Raw genomic sequence first — 21,974 nt, 5'->3', positions numbered from 1 at the left:
ACTCTGAAAATACTCCATTACAAGTAAGAGGCCTGAGTTCAAAATGTTAATTAAGTTAAAGTACAGAAGTATTATCAGCATTATGCAGAATGGCTTCTTTCAGAGTTTTATTATTATAGAATATTATTCTGTTTTTATCATAAATACATGTAAGAGCATTTTAATGTTGTAGTTCAATGTGGAGCCAATCTGAGATACTTTGTATACTACTGGGTACATAAGTAGAATAGTACTGCATCGTATGTTTTTATGTAAAAAGTAAGTGTCAAATAAATGTAGTGGAGTATAAAGTGCAATATTTTCCTCTGAGATGTGGAGCAGAAGTATCAAGTAGCACAAAATGGAAATACTCAAGTAAAGTACAAGTATGACAAAATTGGACTTGTTAATAATATGTAAATAGGCAACTGTTTGCTAACACGTTAGCCATATCATCTTTGTAAGGCGATACTCAGTGCTGCTGTCCATTCGTCAGACAGATACTGTTTATGAGACACACATGACAGAGGCTACTTTTCAGCAGCACACCAGCTAAGTGACCAAATCTTCCTCACTTCTAGGCAAACCCGACCACAGACAAAAGCACTGTATGCAACTTTCTTTGACTGTTACATACACGCTCAGTGAATGTCGCTCGGCATGGTCACAACACTGACGGTAACAGCCGTCCAAAAGACGTGAAAGCGATTTAAGTTTGGTCTCAGGAGCCTGGACCTTGTGCACTTAAACTGACGTCCTTACTGGGCTCTGTAAAGACAAAGTTTTGCATATTTCTAAACCATGTTCACAAATTTGATGTGAAGGCCAAAATGATGTGGACACCAGAACATTACACCAATATGTGATTGTTGTGGGTGTCAATCTAAAACCATGGGCATTTAATGTGCTGCTGTAACAGCCTCCAACTCTTCTGGTTTCAGTCTTTCCAGCAGATTTAGGAGCCTGGCTGCAGGGATTTTGCTCCCATTCAGCCACAAGGGCATCAGTGATGTTGGGTGATCAGGTCTGGACCAGTCAAGTTCTTCCACACCAAACTGGGAAAGCTAAACTGGGAAAACCATTTCTTTATGGAGCTGCTTTGTGCACATTGTCATGTTTAAACAGGAAAGGGCCAAACACAAACTGTTGCCACGAAGATGGAAGCAAGCTATTGTCTAAAATATCTTTGCAAACTGCAGCTTTTGGAAGTCTTCTTCTCTTCTCTGTCAGTACTAATGTAGAAAAAAACCTCCTCATAAATCCCTTTTTCATTCTAACCCCCACAAATATTTTCTGTCAGACGTATGAAATCTAAGTATAAGTGGGTAAAAGGAAAAACTCTGATTTGAGGCTCAGACGGGCGTTGAGCGTTGAGGAATGTAGGCCACAGCAAGGGGCTGGTTTCTCACCGAGAGCTCGTCTGATTCACCCTGACTCACGAGCCGAGCAGCTCATAAAACAACACAGTTTACACTGAGTGTGGCTTGTTCTACAGCTAAGCTTTGCCTCCGCTTGTTGCTATCTCACATCAGCGGCTTACTGGGCTCAATCTGCAGGAGATGATATCTGATGACAGCATCCCTCTTCAAAGGGATCAGGGCGGTTAGTCAAAACGTGCAGCCATCTGTCATAATAATCCACAAGACTTTCCAACGCCACAGACTACAGTAAAACCACGATAGGTCTTTGCGTTTGTTTAATTTAGTCTTCTCTCGGTGATTAATGATGCATGTTTCAAGGTTTCTGGCTGTGACTGTGTCTCAGACATTATCTTAAATGTCAAAACAACAGAATATAACTGATGACAGCTTATTAGTTTTGAATGTTTCTGCACCTTAGGTTGAGATCGGAATCTAAAACTGACGTGACCTGACATGACTTTTCAACCCTCCTGACAAATCATTTCCTGACACGTGTGGTAAAACAGAGGATGCTGGCTGAAAGTGAGTCCTCAACTGAACCACTAAACAAAGGTCATGAGAAGGAAGTAAGAAGTGAAGATAACCTGCAGAGCTCAGTGACTCACTGTGAATCACTCAGTTTGAAGGCTGAGCAATTCTGGTTAAAAACAGTTGAGTCAAATTCTCAATTGTTTCCAGCTTCTCCTTTTTCAAACTGCAACTGTACTTTTCCCCCCCAAACGTGTCTTCTATTGTGCCACAATGTGAAAAATGACTGTGAATCAGTACCGAGGTGACAGCAGGTGTGTAATACACACAGCGGTTGCAATGACCTCGCTTGTTAATGACGTTGAAACACTTAGGAAGTAAAGGCAGTCATGTTTCCGTTTGTGGACTTTACTTTTTAACACAATTCAACCCCATAAAGTTGCAATAAGCTGCTCTCTTTATAAATGCGAGTTCAATTTTGTGAAGCGGACGGTTGTGACATGCAGGCATCAAAGGGTAAAGGTAAGGGTCCGCTCCTCCTCAGCGATCATTATATCGTGTACAATGACTGCAGCAGTCAGTAAATGTGTGGGTCAACTGGTGCAACAAGTACTACTTGAAGTTACATTTCATGAAAACAAAAAGGTTAACGACGAACATCACATCCTTCCAAAGTCACCGCGATCAGAGGACAAAACGTGGATGTTGCGGAAAGTTACAAGTACCTGCAACAATTATTGATAAGGGTTTAAAAGTAAAGGGTTTGAATAAAATCCCATGTACCAAGGCTGAGTCTTTACCGCAGCAGCTCGGGTTCGAATCCAGCTGCGTGTCTCGCTCTCTCCACCTTTCCTGTCTATCTTCGGCTGCACTGTCAAACGTTGAGGCTATAAGTAGTAGTTGAGAGTATAAGTATGATTTGGGGGGCAGTGACCTCTTCTAGGGTAGAAGCTCATCCTGTGATTGAAACTTGATTGAAAAGCCCCCACCCCCCCAAAAAAAACTTCAGTGAACTGCCGCCAGCACGCTGCAGTCTTCATTAGTGATCATGGTAGGTTTCATTTCGCCAGACTCTTCTAGACTTACCTGCAAATGCTAACATCAGCATGCTAACATGCTCACAATGCTAACATGCTGATGTTCAGCAGGTATAATGTTTATCATGTTCACCATCTTAGTTTAGCGTGTTAGCATGCTAACATTTGCTAGTTACCACTAAACACAAAGTGCAGCTGAGGCCGATGGGAATGTCATTGGTTTTGCAGGCATTTGGTCGTAAAGTACCAGATGGTGGCGCTAGATGAAAAGTTACGGGATCCCCAAAGTTATTACAATTCATCCTGAGGGGAACATGAATGTCTGAACTGAATTTCATGGCAATCTATCCAGTAGTTGTTGAGATATTTACCTTTGGACTGTTGACTGAAAGGCGGACATTGGCGTTCATAGTCATGTTGCTAGCGTGGCTAAAAACAAATATGAGTTGATCATTATCAGATTTTTTTAAACTCACAAATAAACATCTACCTCAAAAACCCAGTTTTGCTCGGGCTCTTACCTTTTATTCTGTTTGCTGTCGTTTGAGTCTGGTTTTATACGTCTGTTTTAAAGCTGCAAGCTAAATTTCAACAGTAAAGACTGAGCTGAACATTTCCTGTCTGACACTTATTATTAGCTGGCCTCGAAGAATAAACGTCAAACTGAACCATCAACATCAGAATCATGCCAAAGTCATTTTATTTCATTAACAGGTAAACATTTGATCTTTATATACAATGAAATTTCTAAAAATTAAACATTCAGAAACAAGTTTAAACCATCAGATGGAAACAAATACTTAAATGGAAAGAAAACTGACAAATCGAGTTACTTAAATACAAAAAACAATTTTTTTCCATTGCACTTCAACTTCATAAATACAACTCAAGAGGGTTAATTTCTCTCCACGTGATCATTCGGTTAGCACGTGCCCGTGTAACTGCAGTACATTCAACCATTTACTCTCCTGGTTTCCTGCGAGCACTCAGATCCGATCATTCACATTCGTTTCACTGTGGATCGATGGTCGAAGACACCACGTTCATGTCATATGGGACAGATGAAGGAAGAGACTCGTGTTTACGGCTAGAGCTGAAAGGATTAGTTGATTAATCAATTAATCGGCAATTTGTTAACTGATTGTTTCAGTGATTTTTCAAGCAAAAAAGCCAAATATTCTGGGGGTTTTTTGCAAATGATATACATTTTGGTTTCAGACTGTTGGCTGAATGAGTCATGTGTCACCTTAATAGGCATTTTTTCACTAACAGTCGAGAAAATGATCACCAATAATTAACTGACAATGAAAACAATCATTAGTTGCGGTCCCAGAGATTATTGGCGAGTCATCAGATCACTCAGGAGAGCTGAATGACTGCAGACTTGGTCGTGTGAGGGTTAAAAATACTGTGTATTGACAATACTGTGTATTGACCCTATATCCATTAAATTTGAGTTTAATCACCTTGAACGACATCCATGTTTGTTATTTTAAGGCCCTAAAAACTTCTCAATCAGCTTCTTACTACGAGCGCTGGGATCCTCCATGAAAACACCACTTTGTACCACAGTTAGGACAGCTGTAGTTATTTCGCTTGAGAGATTTCTGATTTTTCGCTCTTCTCACTGCTTTGAAGTGGGCGGGGCTCAGTTACAATAAAGGTGATGTCACATACTTTTCGTGAACCAATGACGACAGTCGTTTGGTTGCCATCAATCAAATCCGATCAAACCACACCTACACAGTCCCGATGAAGCAGATTAGCTGAGTTTGAGTGTTAAACTGTTAAAAGTTGATACCAAGAGAAGTTTTTTTTTTTTACTGAGGTTGCTTATTAAGTCATGTTATGGAGAAATACTTCCACTTTTCAGGGGATTTAAGTGATTTAAGTCTGATTTATCGGAGCTTTTCTAAAAGACATCAGCCTCCCAGATGTAATTATGACTTGAATGTTGATGTTGACGCTGTTTCTCCCGCATGACATTTAGGGCAGCAAGTAATCTTTTTTTTGATTATCGATTAATCTGCTGATTATTTTCTTGATTAACTGATTCATTTGTTTTTGTCAGATGTCAGAAAACAGTGAAAGATGCCCACATTAAATTGGTCACCAACCAAAAGAGTTTACTCTCATGAGACACAGAGAGGCAGCAAATCTTCACATTGGAGAATGTTGACTTGCCCATTAACTTTCTTTCAATCACAACTTGATTGATTAAATGCGTTTCCGTCCACCTGCTTTTATGATCATTTTTCGGGGGAAAACATAAGAAGTTTTGATGCTTGGCTGTTGGTGTATCGATAAAAGCAAAATGCGACCAAGTGCAATTGAACCAGACTTGGTGAATAAATCATGACGTACATGAAGCATGTGACTGTAAACATCAGATCTGTGCGGAGCGAGGAGGAGACTGTAACCTTCCTCACATTAATACATGAAACTAACAGAACAGTCATATTTCCATCATGTTTTCCATTGTTTGAGCTTTGACTGGAGCTCTTTTAAATTACATCATCTTGTTCTTCTGCAGCGGTTTAATGGCACTCGAATGAGGAGAATTTGCTCCACCAGCTGTTCGTCTCGATGAACCAAATATTCACATTACAGTAGTGGATGGAAACGCGCATTAATTTGCATTTTCTTTCGCAGATGTTCTGGAAATTTGTTTAAAATCTGCACTAAATTTGGACGGAAACTTCAGACTAATCATTTCAACTCTATATGACAGGAACACAGCATAAAACCATCCAGTGAAATATTATGTGCACATAAATGAGACAACTAAAGCCATTGTATCTCGCAGACGATTAGAAAGACAGAAACAGTATAGACATTGTATAAACATAATGGCCAGCCACGTCTGTCACATATATCTTGACAAAAGACTTCTGCCTATGATATCAAAACAACTTAAATCAAAATAACATCTACATAGAATCTATACCCCAGACTGTGTATAGTAAAATATATCAAATTGATTATGAGCGACAAAAAAAAAAAAACAGTTTCTGTCTTGACTGTAAATTCTGCGACAGTTTTGGCAGCCTGGAACGTTTCATCTGGAACAACGCAACTCTTTACAGACAGGATACGTGGGAGTATCAAAGTGCTGTTTGCTTGACTGTAATTTCCTCCTGGAGCCCCCCACCCTAACCCCCCCAACCACTTCCTGTGTTTTCCTTGTATGTCACAAGTTTGAACTAATTCCCATGCTTCTGTCAAATACTCTCCCGCGTGATAAATCCACCTCAAACCCCCAAATCTTGTGCTACAATTTGCTCAATCTTGCAGTAGAAATGAATGTCATCACTTTTTATGAATTATGATGTATATAGTGCAGCGAAAGGAAAAAGTAGAGTGACACAGTTTCATTGTTTCATCATATAAAAACAAGAATATTCATTGATCGAACCGCTCACCAGCCCCTGAGACGACACCACTGAGCATGTGTGAACTCCGTCCCCTTTTTTTTTTTCCTTAAAAGAAGATCAGGAGAGCCATTTTTAAGAGAATATCCCGAGTCCATGTTTGACCCCACTCTGCTGTGTTAACAGCGTACGTCTTTAGTGTTACTCGGTGCACAGGCAGGGATGGAGGGCGCAACACCGCTTATGCATTTCTCTTTTTTAATTTTGTTGTTAAAGTTTCGTATTTCGTCCAGCTCCAGTCTTGGTCCTTGAAAGAGGAAAAACCCAACGTGTTAAAAGCTGAGATGATAAACAAAAATACATACGTATAAAATATGTATGTATAAAAAGGAAGCACCTCCCCAGAATGTGTGAAAATACTATTTATATTACAAATGTTTTTTAACATAAAAAAGGTGCAGCTCATTCTGGAGAGCTGTTACTTTCCCCTTTTTTAAAATGGGATATTTATAAGTATATACATGTAGTAAAATATGTGTTTTCACCAAGCAGCCCTATCTTGGAAGAAGCTATCTGGTGCTCTGTCACATCACCATACCAATCTTTAACAACTGTTCCCAAAGGGCTTTTTGCTTCCTGCCTGGTGATGTTAACTGTACAATTAATGCTAATCATCTCTGTCACCATAACTAATGTACACCACTCTGATAACCTAATTTAAACACCTATCTAATTCATCCTAATTTTAGTACCCTAACAACGTGCAAAGATCTTGAAAAGATCTCTCAAATGATCAAAATCGCACAAAATTGTTTGCAGTGACCGATCTGACACCTGCGCAGATTCTGACCGTATCATTATAAAGATTCTCTGTTTTTCTGCTATTAATTATTAACTTATGGTGGCCGTTTGACTCAGTTTTTAGTGCCAAAGCAAACTCCGGTAGCTCTAAGTTCAGAGGGTAGAGTGCTTGATTTTAGCTTGTCTTAACACAGCAAATAACACAGGCATTAATGTATTTGTTTAAAAAACACTATACATATTGAGTGTCGTTCACCTTGCTGTCATTAGAAATGCAGTACATTTTTAACACTGGCAGACATCTGACAGTCAGACCAGTTCCCTGCTTTTCCAGAGGGGAACCCAACTTGCAAGTCAAGTTTAAGCTTGTATAGTTAATTTGTACTTTGCAATAACAACACTACATATAAAAAAAAAAAAAAGATCCAGGACAACTGAAACACCACAAATTAAAAGCAAGTGAACTCACCACTATGCTTTTGGTCTGTTCATCAGCAGTCTCCTGCATCAGGCTGGTCAGCTGACTGAGGTACTTCTGGTTCTCCTGCAGCAGACGTGGTGCAGCATCACTGAAGGAAAAACACACAGAGCCACGATTTAAATCACATGAGACCATCATATGTACAATGTGTTTAGTACTGACCTACAAAACCATGTATAGCAGTATTCAGCAGACTGTAGCACGAGCACATAATCACACTAACAGTCTATGCCATTCCCAACTGAATATACAATACACAAAAAATGTAATGATATTTATAATACATGAAGTATTTACCCCTGTATTTACCCCTTTTCATGTTTTATTAACAACAAAACAAACAATAAATAAATATTGAACGGATGTGATTAGGATTTTCTTTTAAACACTGATCAACAGAAAAAAAAAAGACTCTCTACAAACTGATCTAAATTAAAGTATGCAATTTGTAGAGATTTGTTTTCACACAGTTAAACAGGTCGAGGGGGTGAATACTTCAGAAGTCACATGATTGCTCTGAACGAATGAAAGAATCAATCAGTTACCTGTCATTGGGCCCAGGTAGGGAGGTTAGGGGATGTGGGGAGCTGACAGGTTGTGCCAACTGTGACCATTGAGAAACCTGCAGCAGGTTGGACGACTCGGGACTGGCTGCGATCGAGTTCCTTGAGGAGTTTTGAGCCTGGAGAGAGAGAGAGAGAGAGAGATCACACTGGTACATGCAGCAATAACAAACATGCTGTTTTTCTCCTACAGAAGGAATGCAGGCAGCACATCCTCCTGCTGTCTGTGTTTTTGGTAATTTAAGAGTAGCCAAATCTGAGGAGGTAACAGAGGACAGAAAGTACCACAGCTGGGGAGCAAACGCTGCCCCAAAGGACCGACTTATTAAGCTGACACAAGGTGTGACAGTGTGGAGCTGAAATAATTAGTTGATTGACAGAAAATTAAGTGCGTTTTCAAATACGCCAAATATTACCACGTTCTAGCTCCTCAATTGTGAGGATTTCCTGTTTTCCTTTGTCTTATGTGATAGCAAACTGAATCTCTATGGGTTTTGGTCTGTCGGTCAGACAAAACAAGCAAAGTGAAGACGGCACCTTGGACTTTAGGAAATTGTGACGGACGTTTTTCATTAGTTTGACATTTTGTAGACCAGGCGATTAATCAGTTAATTGAGAAAATAATCCGCAGAGAAGCCGCTAATGACAATAATCATTAGTTGCAGCCCGAGGAGAGTGTAACATGGTTTTATTCAATTACAGTAGATTACTCGGACTACTAAAACAAAGCAGACAGGGCCCTCAGTGATAACATACGTAACCTAAAAAGTGTGATTCCTGAGCGTTGATGCACAGCTCACTCTATACTATTGTCCAAGAGGGAGATTTGTTTTCACAGCCAGTACAAAAACAATGCAGAGTCACTCACACAGGCGATCTTCAGTAAATGCCAGAACTCTCTCTGCCTCTTGATCTGCATCTGCATCACTGTGTTGTCAGCATCCTTAATGCTCTCCAGGGTTTTCTCAATACGTGGAAACAAGTCAATGATCTTCTGTTTGCTGATCAGGATCTTACTGTTGGGAGGAGTCAAGACGTTAACATGCAGTTTTAGTACTGTGGCTCTTTAAAGTACCAAATGGGTGATGTTTAAATATTGGAGAAAGACAAAACGTTTGAAGTGAATTTAGAGGTCTGATATTCCCAGTAGAATAAAACACTGAATGTCTTTGAGGATTGTTAGACTCTCACCTGAGGTGGGTGTACAGATCTTTGAGGACCTTGTCCTGGTTCTGGACAGTCAGAATGATGGCCTTCACCATCTCGGAGCTGTCACTGCTCACATCTGGCTCAGGTGCTGAGAGATATGCATCAGATAAACTACTGAACACACATTTCAGTTCAACAAATGTATTCATTCGATTTCTAATTTCTAATTTTTGCAGAAAAGCAGGTGATTACATTGAGTGCCACTGTGATATCATATCATAACATTTTGAATGACAATGATCTTACTTTTGCATTTCATCTTCAGTTGCTTGTAGAGCTCAATCGCCTTTTCTTCTCTGCAATGAAATGAGTCAGATTTAAATATATATACAAGACTGAATTCTGAAGCCATGCCTGAGGCACAAATAACACATATCAGTAACACTTTTAAAGCAAATATGAGCTGGCAGCTGTTGTGGTCTTTTAAACAGCAGATTATTGTCTGATGCAGCATGTTTAAAATGCCGTTGGAGATCCATCCCATCTTGCCTGGAAGTGACACCAGTCACCGCTTTTACAGCAGCACAGAGGTTTGTTTGTTTTTAAACCACAAACCCTTTAAATCTAATCTGGCAGGCGGCAGGTGGTGAGTGGGCGGCTGCTCTGGGCGCACGTGAAGACACCTCAATCCAGTGGATGTGCAAAAGAAAAAGTATGAGAAAGCAGAGTGACTTGTGCAAACTTTTCATGTTGGCCTGGGGGATGTGTTTTAACACTATTTCAGATTTATACCCAACTCTCATAAAGCTAAATGCGGTTTCATGGGAAATTTCATTCCAATCTGCACATTAGATTTTATATTGTCCTGTCACTTTCTACAAAGTTCTTGCACACTATAAAGTCTTATTGACAGACGCGTAGGATCAAAAACTCATGATCAAAGGGCGGTGTCCCTGTGCACTACTCGTCAAAAGCCGGATTTACGGTCGCTGGAAAGGGTTAACAGGAGTCCTGCTGTAGATACAGTCCCTGCGGCGCAGGTTTTGATTTATAGTTGAGAGTCGGATTTCACCCGTTGTCATCACCACCGCCAGACTAGAAGGATGTATCATACGTGATCCGCCCGTTTCATGCTTGAATTATAATTCCCAGCTGTGTTTACATTCTTTCATTTACTTTGTGATACGAGGGATGGTGGGAGGGTCCGCCGTGCTTCATCACTGAATATGGGACTATTCTGAGCTTATCTACTTTGTGTTATTCACTGTGATGGGAGCGGGGGTTGTGGTGAGCAGAGGGTTTGAAGTGGAGATGGATTGGCTAGATACGCGTTTTTGAAATGGAGAAGACAGTTGAGCCTTTTTTTAAATAAACTTGCTTCATGTTGTCTTCACTACTTCACACCAGCATCAGAAACCGCCCAAGCTGACCAATCACAGTTCTTGTGGGGCCCCCACCCACATAGTAGCTCTCTGGTCCTGATATATAGTTTTTGAGAAGTTGCATGTCAGCTACGGTGTTTAACTGCTGCATACAATGGCATATAATTGCAATATCTGTCTGTCTGTGCTGCAAAAATGACTGAACAATGATTTGTTTGCGAGGACCAAAACGCTGTTAATAAAGTGAAGGAAATACAGGTGATCAATACTGTGCAGGATTCTTTGGTTCAAAGGGGACATTTAGACCTGATAATGGTGCTTGATGAAAAGTTAAGTGGTCACAAAATGCTGAGATATCTCACTCAGCACCAAAGTGTTTTAATGTTCACACTGACAGACAAAAACATCTGTACACATTGTTATGTACAGTGTGTTTACAAACCAACACAATAAGCTAGCTAAAGCAAAAACAAGAGCAGAAAGCCTCATTTCATCACTCCTGTCTTTCAAATCAACAAAACATGGGAGAAAGACTATTGTTGATAACTATGTAGATGACATATTTTCAGGTCAGAGCCCATTAACACTCACAGCTGTTCCATCTTCTCTCCTTGGCGTCGAGCGTACGGGCTCCTCTGAAGTTCCACTATCTCAGAGTGCAGAGCCATGATCTCATCATCCAAATGGCTCACCTCTGCCACCTGCAGGACAAACCAGGAATCACGCCAGGACTGCCACCGTCAGGGTTTGTACTGAGAGACATTACAGGCCATTTAAATGTTTTTAACATTTTAAAATATTTTGTTTTGAAAACATGCATTACCTGTGCAAAAGCAGCAGCTCTTTCCTCGTTCTCCTGCCAGGCTTTCAGCATCTTTTCAGAGGCTTTGGACAAACACACACACACACAGCTCATCAAAACAAACAACATCTTGCTCGGTGCTATAAAAATATTCCCATATGTAAATGTTCTCCATTAGAAGGTCAAGTATCAAAGCAAAACAAACAGCTGCCAGTAAACACTCACATATGCCATAGTGCATCTGATCACTGTATTTTTCCAGGTCGTATTGGATGCTGCTCTTGAAGAAGTCCAGCTTGGCCTTCAGCTGCTGAGAGAAGCCAAACATGCTGTTCTTACACCTGGTCAGGTTTGTGTTGTAGCGCAGGAGACTCAACCTGGAGGGGGAGGAAGGAGACAATTAAGAGTAAGAAAGGTGTGAAAGGAAGAAAAAGCACCACTACAGCAGAGGCCTGGGTTCAATTCCCCAGGCATGAAATCCCTCTGGTGTGGCCGGTTGCCCCCATCAAGTAAAATGACCAGCATCTGCATGTTGGGAGCACCTGACGCAGCTCATATCAGACACGCGGCTGTCCACAGCCTCGCCAAGCTAAAAAAAGAAAGCCTTCCCCAGGCCGGGACAGTCCACAGAGGCAACAGACTATCTCCTACAGGATTACATTTACAAATAAAGTACCTTGCATGGATTAGATGGGCGTTATGTAAAATAAAAAAGTAATTAATATAAAATTGACAAGTAAATTATTACTCCCAATAGTCAATCAAAAGTTTTAAAAGGTTGTAATACAGTTGTACAGGAATTGTTTAGATTTGTTTCTGCAGGACTCACCAAGTTAAATTCAAGTGTTTCTAAGACCTTTTTAAAACCACATACAACGCTATTTAATACCTGTTTCACAATCAAACCGGCCAAAGTATGATGGAAACCCAGTAGGGACAATATGGCCTAAAAATCACCTTTCAGTACTTCCCAGAAGTACATAACAATAATTCCTAATGATATAAATTAATTATATTAACGTGACATGGACCCAGATAAGCAGCAGAAAATGGATGGATTAACCAACTGAAAATGATTGACTCATTTAAGACGCTTGCACATTATGAGCTGGTGAGCTACCTAGCTGCAGTAGTGACAGTATTTGCTACAGGTCTGATGGTGCCGACTGAAACTCCACAAAAAGGATTGTAGAGAGTCCTGCAGCACAATCCACTGTCACAACAACCCCGCTTTTAGTTTATAGGTGTATAACGTCTAATGACAAGTCTGCAAACAGATACAAATACATTTTATAACAAACATCACTGCCTACTGCAGGCAAGAGAAAATATTTAAGACTTTTGTCAATTAAATGTAAGACTTTTTAATACCTTCAAAGGCCTTTTTTGAGGAAACTACATTTAATGCTTTTAAATACTTGCCCTGCACATACCCTAATGAAAAAAATGTTCCCTTGTATATAGAGACACTCTGGTGTTATAAGAGATATGATCCAGACTCAGTAAACTTGCATATCTTACATATCTTGCACACAGAGCTATCTGTGACCTTAATTCTGTCCAGATGGGATTGTTATCTAAGTAAGTTGCTTTCCTCCAGCACACATGGAGTAAACAAACCTCAACAAGATTCTGCCTCAGTGATTTCCTGCACAGAAAACGTCTTCAACATAATTGTAAAATTAATTTGCAGCTATGACATCTCCTGTGCTTTTTTTCTGGTTTGGCTGCCAATTTAACCCATCACCCCTCCACCATGTTACCAAACTTTGATGGCATAGAAGCAGGAAATTTATATAAACATAATCAATAGCGCAGCCCTAACTTCCTTTAAAGCTTTCTAATAATCTCAAATTGATTGACAGGCCTTTTAATAAATGGAATAACGTTCAACAGCAAGTACATTTAAATTATCAAACATTTGTGATGCTGTTAAAGGTTTGTTTACAACAGCAACATTTGTAAAGGCAATACAACTTTTTTGTGTTGTGCATTTTGTGTTGAGAAAAACACAAAATGCTAATTTAGTCTTTCGTTAATTCAATATAAATATATCTTGTGTTTTGTGGTAAAAAAACCCCAAAACAGTTTACAGAAATCTGTCATGTGACTCACATGGCAGCCCTCTGTCCCTGGAAAAGCCTGCTGTAGTCCTCCTTCAGGCCACAGATGTAGCTCACTGCTTCACCCCAAACCTTCTTCAACACAACCAGGGGCAGCTGTGTCTTGGCCTCTTGTACTGCAAAGTTAAAACAAGAACTATGACAGCTGCACTATATTGTGTTAATACTGCCACTTAGTGGAGTAAGCTGTCACTAGGGATGGTGTTCATCACGGTAAAAAAAACAAAAAAACATCCGTTACAGAATAGTTTTTATACCTGACAACATGAGACAGAAGAAGCGTGATGGAAAATCTATAGAAATGAGTGTAACCTGTGATCTGTTAAATATATTCAAACTGATGCATCAAGGTACGTTTTCTTAAAAAGTTGATCAGCCTGCATAACTTAAAATAAACTCACCAATAGTGTTGACTTTATCAGGCAGTTGTCTGGCACTGAAGGGACCAGAGTATTTGGTGATGCTCTTGTCAAATAGGTAGACGATGTAGCTATCCCACCCTCTCTACACAGGGGAGAAGAAAATCACCACTTACACAGCCTGCAAATACCTTTCCTGTCGCTCAAAAGAGCATAACCGGGTGATTCAGAGTCCCTCAACACATATACAGTGAGTGTGTGAGAATCAGAATACCTGCAGACACAGCTTTTTCTGCATCATTTTAGTTTTTTTAGCACTGAGACAAGTCTTTTGCACACCTATTCCTGTCTTTGTAAAAGTTCCAACGGGAGATACTAATTATAAAACATTTTTTTGCTTTATCAGCAATACGAAACAGAGATCTGACAGGACATGAGGAGAGAGAGAAGGCTGATGACAAAATATAGCAAAGGTTCGTGGCTGGATTTCAATTGGGGACGTTGCCAATACATGGTCTTAAAGCCCTAAACCACCAGGACACCCCCTGAAGAAGGTTTTAACTCCAACAGGAGTGTTTTTCATCATCAGAATATTTATGGTTTGTATCTGTGACTGAGATTTGCCAGGTGAAACATAACCTAACCGAAGTTTTTGATCTGCAGGCCAAACATTCGTCCTTTTGTTGCACAGGAGCAACAGTGAACTCTAAGCTGCGTGAGAGTGAACTTACCACTCCATCTAGGACACATTGTGCAGCGGGCTTCCTGGGATCCAGCGACACTCCCGTCTCCTGCAGCAGCTCCTGGTTCACCACTTCAATCTTGGTCTCTGCCTCAATGTGCTTCTGTAGACTGTGGAGACTTTCGTCCGGAGTCAACTGGAAAGAGTGGACCTGAGCTGTGGTCATGTTCAGGATGTGGACCACCTGGAGAGACACAAGAGAAACATCGACCCAACCGACGCTGACTACAGTGACATCACTTGAGGCAAAAAGGCTACAAAAGGCTTTATATTACTTTTTTCACATATGCAGTAGTACTCCCCAACACCTAAACAGACTTTCATGTGTAAAATCAACGCACTTCTCTTTTAAGAGAGATAAATGTAGTGTCAGATTTCAACAGAAGCCAAACATTTCGATGTCTGCTGCCAAAATGCAACATCACCTCCAATTAGTGTACCAACATGTCGTGTATCGTAATTTGGTCATAACATCAAATACAGAAAACTGTCAAGTACTGAAAGCTGGCATTAGATGTTCGGTCAGATTCTTAATCTCGTCTGTTCTCTGATCAGATAGTGAGTGAGAATAACTATTTTATTGAGGTAAAGTTCTTGTGCGGCTGCTTGTGTTTAGACAACATTTAACATTTGAGAACTTTTGGCTTTTTTTGTTAAATGGAAAAAACAAAAGGCTTGTAGGAAAACATTGTTTTGATATCGGTAGAGAAACTCAGCACAGGTATAAAAACATTTCAAACAAAACCCAGCCCTACCGATGACAGAATAACCATCAACATTTTCTCTGCATTGTAGAAATGAAGGCTATCAGTAGTAACAACAGAAATATGTAAATGCTGGTTGACCCAGATACAACTGGCTCAAAAATCACTGATGAAAGGCTGCTTCTTCAGATTAAACTTTAAGAAAAGGAGCTCTGCCAGTAACTCACCTTCATGCTCAGTATCTGCTCCAGCACTTCAAAGCACAGAGGTTTCTTGATGTCGGGGTTGATTTTGCCTCCTCTCTGGACAGGATCCCATTTTAACATGAGCTGAAGAAGTGCTTCCATTGGCTCCAACAGTGTCCTATTTAACAACAATTAAAATATGTGTTCAAGGAGAGAAATTGGCACCAAATACTGGGAACACCAGCTGTGGCTCAAGCCCTTTCATTTGAATGACCAACGGACAACAATGTAATTAGCCTCCAATGGAAGAGGAAAAAACTGCAACACCCTGTATCAAGTGTTTGAAGTGATATATTTTTAGCAGTTACAGGGTCCTAACCTGCTGAGATTGTTGGGGTACGGGAGGTGTGTGGAGAACCTGACTTCTCCGTTCAGTTCCTCTACAGCCATGATGTCTTTTGGACCTTTATTCCTCACTTTGCTGGCCCTGTGGATGAGAAGAGACAAGACGGACAGTTTTACATCTTAAAATGATTCCATTACAAGACTTGAAAGATTTTCTATACAAAAAGCACAAAAGCATAGGAGTAGTTTGATGGAAAATGTAACATTTTCAGATGTGGTTACACTTCAAAATTCTTGTTAGTCATGGAAGATGGTGTTTTCAGTTATATTCCCAGCCAACTTTGACACTGAACACTTGTAGATTACTTTAGTTATCCAAACCTGCTTCCTTCGCTGTTAGCATTTCGTATGTTATTGTAATCCCTGTAAATTAAGATCTCCTACGCAAATAGAGTTATGCTCAGAAGATCAGAAATAACTATATTCACGGAAAGTGTAAGTCACACTCAACCTCGAAATATGTGTATCATGTCTGTGTGTTCATATTTGACCAAGTTATGACTCAGAGAATGAGTAAAATCGTGTAAAATTGTGGGATCAGGCGCTAACGGTTTTAAAGCGAGCTGTGTGTCACAGCCTCTGCTGCTGACTGTGTTGGTGAGCAGCCAAATCAGCAACCAAACTACAATAACTAACTTCCTATTGTTTTCAGAGCACCTGCATGCACGTGTCTCTTTCACCTCACTGAGGATCTTTGCTTCATGTCTCGCGCTCCACGGCTCCCCTTTCACTCAACCTCTGCTGTAGACTGACAAGGTAACTTTGACTTGACTAAACTTTCCAATATGCTTTTACCTAACAAACAACGGCTGTGGTAAAATGTAACAAAATGTACATGTCATAATGATTCGCATCGGGTTAACTTACCACTGCACAGGTTGAAGGTTGTGCAGGAATGGACGGAAACCACAACTGCATTCAAACACCATCGTGCCAAAGCTCCAGTAGTCGACAGTAACAGTGTATGGCTTATTCTCAAATAGCTCAGGTGCCTGCAGAGAAAAAGTGGTGCATTTCAACATGATACATTTGTTCGACATCGACAACTTTCACACTTTTCCTTATTATCAATTAAGGGCAGTTATAGAACAACACAGTAAATTAGCATCTCTACATTTCATCATTTGTGAAGGCAGGAAGAAGATTAAAGGATTTCAATACATAATTAGGATGAGCCAGAGATTACATAAAGCTAGGTGCATCTGAGGATAAAGCAATAATTCCTTGTTTGCTTAATTAAGTGCTCACCAGGTACTGAAGCGTGCCGACGAAGGAGGTACACAGGCTGCCCTGGTCCAGGTCTTTAGCATAGCCCAAGTCAATGATTTTGTGAACCAGCTGTAGAAGAATAAGTAAATGTAAGTAAATGCAGTTTCTTGAAGATGTGAAGTCAAACAGGCACAAAGTCAAAAAGTGGCAGTTTACCTTTCCGTTGATATCTTGCAGCACTATGTTTTCAGGTTTAAGGTCTCTGTGTATTATCTTGTTTTCGTGCAGATACTGAATACCAGATCCTAGAGCAGAAAACAGTGGTTTAACTCAACGATAAGGCTCTGAATGAACAAGCTGCACATAGATAAATATTGGACATACCAACATCATTGAGTAATGAAAGCACTTCGCTCTCTTTCAAACCACAGCAGTTTTCAGGTTTGCTCAGCATCTGTAACCCACACAAATACAATTCTATCACATCTGCAGTAAATCTACATTACACGACAGAATGATGACATGCTATGATTGTGTGTATCTTGTATGACATACAGTACAGAATGTGATGCAACTTTAACCTTTGTACGTCTGCACTGTGTCATGAGTGATTAAGACAACCGTAAACATCTACACTAAGATGGATAAATTATAATTTGTCCACACAAGTGGAAGGTAAACTACAACATCGGGAAAGAAATGAGACTGACATAGCCCTGTAACTGTGCGGAGTCTCAGCTGGTTAAACTTCTGGTCTGTCTCCTCATGCTCTCCTGTACTTTGTTTTAATACAGCCAAACTCATAATTCAGTTGTTCTCATTTACATATTTTTCTGTTTCTGTTGTCAGATAACTTAACAAGAATTTAATTGCTGCATATAAATGCTACCTGTTGAACCAGGTGAACAGTAGGGCTGCCTCCTAAAAGTCGATGATTCAAGTCATCAGTTGAGAAGACCCCGAGTCGACTCGCATTTTGTCAGTCGAAGCACTGAAACAGCATGGCAGGCTGTAAACTTTACAAACCGAGGCTCAAAACTAACTGTGATGGAAGAAGAGCTCTCAGCTCCGGTGCAGACTGTTAAGTCGGCTAAACCACCTTTGAACCAGCCGCTGGTACAACCTCCTCTACTGCCGTCCAGTGTGATCGACTCTTCGGCGGACCGCAGCCCGGCAGGAGAGATGCTCGGTGGTGCGCTAGGATTTCATAACTGAACTATAATCAGGACGCACACTGTTACTTTCTCTGACTGTGGAAATCTGATGTTTTCACATCACAAATGATGAACAAAGGCATTAAAACTTAAATCTGAGACTAACGTAGGCTGATACAGGAGTCGAGTGTGGGGCGGCTGCTCTGCAGGTGCGCTGGACTGACACAAACTGGGCATGGGAGTGAATAATGTATTTCTCATATTTGTCGATAAGGTGTATTAAAGAAAATATTAGTAAAGCTGAGTGTTTATAAAAACGAAATATATATGAACCAATGAACCACAAGCACATGACAAATTAATATACCGAAGACGATGCATTTATGTGAAGTGTCGGCTCTGAAAATCCTGATTTGAGGACAGCCCTTGTGAACAGTAACTCCTGCACTGCTGCACCAAGACGTCGATCAAATCTCTATTTCACAACCGCACAGCCTGACAAAATAAACATAAATGTGATCAGGCTTACGTCATTGTTTTCCAAAAGCCGCCCCCCCATCTAAACTAAAATGTGAGGGTGGGGGATTTAGATTTATCAACTCTGGAGGCCACTGTCAAGTTAAAAAGGGTTTAAAAAAACTTTTTAGTGTGTCTTGAGAGAGCTGGTTTAATTTGGACGTATTGTCAGCCTCTTTTCCACGAGCCCCTCACCTTCCTCAGGTCTCCCCTGGAGCAGTACTCCATGGCCAACAGTGGAAGATCATTTAAGGCTATGTGCTTCATTTCATCTGGGACATCTCGGGCTGTCACAACATTGATGTGATTTAACCTGCGTGAGAGAGGAGGAGGAATCATTACTATTTAATGATGCCCATACAGATTCTGCAGTCACCCATTGCTACAACGCCTGCACAAAACTTCAGACGTCATATTTCATCTAACTGAATGTCTGCAGTTTCCTTTGGGTTAACTTATAATATCTGTGTCTTCATTTCTATATCAGAACATCGCTGTTTAATGACTTTATATCAATGTGCTATATAAACTAACTGTCCCCACAGGAAGAAAGTGTATAAAAATAAGTCAGACTTTTTCATGATCTGGATTTCTCTGCTCCATCTGTCCTTATTCCTTGGTGTGAGCTCTAGACGGCACATTTTCACAGCTAGTTTTTCATTTGTTTCCTACAAAACAGAAAAACAGATCATATCAGCACATAAAAGCATACCCAAAAATAGCAGTTTGTGTGTAGTTTTGGAGGCGCAAACAGAGTACTTTATTACTCCCAATAGGAAGTAGGTAAGAGGTGTTAATAAACTGGTTATTTTTCTTCCTTTCTAAAAGACGTTTAGCGTCACATGTCTGCATTATCACAGATGTATTGCTGTAAACTCACATGATGTTGGTACAGGTAAACATGGGCAAAACCGCCCATGCCCAGCCTCTCTTTCAGCTCCCAGTCTCCGCAGTTCTGGTTCTGCCTGAAGGGAGGTTTCTCCATTGTTGTAACGCAAGCTAGACCAAAGTGCAGAAATAACGTTTACATGACAGCAACAGAACAGCTATAGTCCAAATAATTTATTTTCAAGGCACTAACTGACTGCGATCTTCAAATTAGCTAAATAAAAACTATCAAGCACACGGGACAGGACTACATCCTGGAACAACTGCCAAGCTAATGTCAGATTACATCGATATTTGCACAATACCGATGTCAATTTGACGTTTAGTGGCGATGTGACCCAAGAGGCCCGTCTATTCTAACACATGACATATTTAAGTTAAGACAGCAGGTGTGAAAAATACACACACAAAGCAAACTGTTATTTATGTTGGCTACATCGGCTAACAGCTAGCTAACGCTACATCAACAGTTTAGCCAACCAACAGCAGCCCTATACATTCCAGGAAATAGACGGAGCCAGGCGCTAGCATTAGGAAATGAAAGCTTCGACGCCAGTTAAGTGACGTTTAAATGAATGCTTCCGTGATGAGCTGCTGGCAAAGCGAGTTTTGAGACTTACTTCGTGTTTCTATGAAAGTGTCATGAGCCGTTTTCAGTAGAAATGTGTGCTGTCGTGTTGTTTTCGGGTCAATGCAGCACCGTGAGAAATGTGTACTTTCCGGTGCGACGTCACCAGAAACCCCGGCTGCTTGAAAATGAAACGGGGGCGCGTTCAACAACACAACACCCGCTGCGTTCAACCGACGCTAAAACTGTTTAACAACCACCAAACAACGGAATTAAATAATAAATTCCACCATGTGGAATATAAATTTTAATCACATGACACTTCTGCTTCTGGCAGCAGGTAATATTCGTGTTTTCAATCATTTTGTCAGGTGTTGGTAGAGGTTGTACGTCAGTATGTCATAGTGTTGGAAAATTACTTTGCAATACTACTGTGTTTAAATACTCTGGTACAAGCAAAAGTCACACATTAAAAATTCAACTTAGGCAAAAGTATCAGAATACATTTAAATTGCCAAAAGTATTTCAGAATAATATATTTTATTGGATTATGATTATTGATGCACCGATGTGTAAGAATCAGTTTAATGTTGCAGCTGGTAAAGGTGGGGTTAATTTATTTATTTAGCTACTTAATATCCTGCTGTGTAGCTTAATCTATGTTATTATTATTATATTTTGTCTTAATAATCTGAATCTGCAAATTGATGAGTAACTAAAGCTGTGAAATAAATGTAGTGGAGTAAAAAATACAATATTTCCCTCTGAAAGTAGTATAAAATTTAAATACTCAAGCAAAGTACGAGTACCTCAAATGTGTATTTAAGTAAAGCACTCGAGTAAATGCACTTAGTTGCTTTCCATCCGTTTGTTCGTCATGTTCTTGGTAAGCCTTACTTGAACCGTAAGTGGCAAAGGGAGCAAACAATGATTGTATATTATGATTATTATGATTATTATTATATGTTATTATATTTGATATGATAAAAATCATTGTATGTAACTGTAGGTTCTAGCCACACAGTCTTCAGGAGTCTAAACGCAAATAGCATCACCAACCAGGCAAACAGGCAACTGCCCTGGGGCCACAGACCCCTCTGGGGCCCAAAAAAACCCCAGGTAAGTGTATCACTTGGCTTCTGATAATTTGATCAATTGCAAATTTGTTAACAAAGAAGGGTCCTGTATTAAAGAGGCCCTAATTCAAATTTCGACACCTTTATTATACTGTATTTTGGATTATATTGTGCTCACTTGGTAGATATTCCTAAATACATTTTTGTGGGTGTGTTTGATTGGGACCCAACAGCATTTTTTACTTTTTTTTTTGCCTTGAGGCCCTTTAACAGTTTAGTCTGACCAAAATACACAACATAATAAGTTGTGCACACAAGAAATTTTATTTTCTAACCTGTTTTTTATAGTTTTTATAGTGTATTGTATTATATATATATTATATTTTTTGCTAGTACTTTCTCCTGTGTGCACTGACGTAAAGACGAGCTGCTGTAACAAAGAGTTTCCCTTCGGGGATCAATAAAGTATTTCTGATTCTGATTCTGATTCTGAAATTGATCTACATATTGTGCGCACAGGTAATGCTTTGAGTTTAAGACTGAAAAAATATCATCTTTGAGGATTTTGGGGACTTGGTATAAGTAAAAGTA

General features: G+C 40.0%; 1 protein-coding gene across 1 annotated transcript; it reads right to left on the bottom strand.

The window, feature by feature from the left end:
- Window positions 1-3,582: 3,582 nt before the first annotated feature.
- Window positions 3,583-20,515, bottom strand: LOC122868207 (inhibitor of nuclear factor kappa-B kinase subunit alpha-like). Its single transcript, XM_044180011.1, has 22 exons — window positions 20,360-20,515; window positions 19,732-19,850; window positions 19,425-19,519; window positions 19,047-19,164; window positions 17,566-17,635; window positions 17,398-17,486; window positions 17,221-17,310; window positions 16,840-16,964; window positions 15,947-16,054; window positions 15,610-15,745; window positions 14,668-14,862; window positions 13,979-14,081; window positions 13,570-13,693; window positions 11,680-11,831; window positions 11,476-11,537; window positions 11,244-11,353; window positions 9,577-9,626; window positions 9,313-9,418; window positions 8,990-9,137; window positions 8,104-8,240; window positions 7,547-7,646; window positions 3,583-6,583 (listed from the first exon to the last, which is right to left on the bottom strand). Exons 2-22 carry the CDS (start codon window positions 19,834-19,836, stop codon window positions 6,518-6,520), a joined length of 2,289 nt encoding a protein of 762 aa, XP_044035946.1. The 5' UTR covers window positions 19,837-19,850; window positions 20,360-20,515; the 3' UTR covers window positions 3,583-6,517.
- Window positions 20,516-21,974: the final 1,459 nt, after the last annotated feature.

This window comes from Siniperca chuatsi, linkage group LG20 (assembly GCF_020085105.1).
Source record: "Siniperca chuatsi isolate FFG_IHB_CAS linkage group LG20, ASM2008510v1, whole genome shotgun sequence".
Lineage (NCBI taxonomy): Eukaryota > Metazoa > Chordata > Actinopteri > Centrarchiformes > Sinipercidae > Siniperca > Siniperca chuatsi.
This window is presented reverse-complemented; position numbering and strand designations above follow the sequence as displayed.

Bases quoted from the DNA above. Each gene is read 5' to 3' on its own strand.
- LOC122868207 (XM_044180011.1), bottom strand. From the start codon at position 19,836: ATGGAGAAACCTCCCTTCAGGCAGAACCAGAACTGCGGAGACTGGGAG. The intron at 13,694-13,978 runs GTGAGTTTATTT...TTAACTTTGCAG, and splicing joins TGATAAAGTCAACACTATTG to TACAAGAGGCCAAGACACAG. The intron at 11,354-11,475 runs GTAATGCATGTT...TTTGTCCTGCAG, and splicing joins GAGCTGCTGCTTTTGCACAG to GTGGCAGAGGTGAGCCATTT.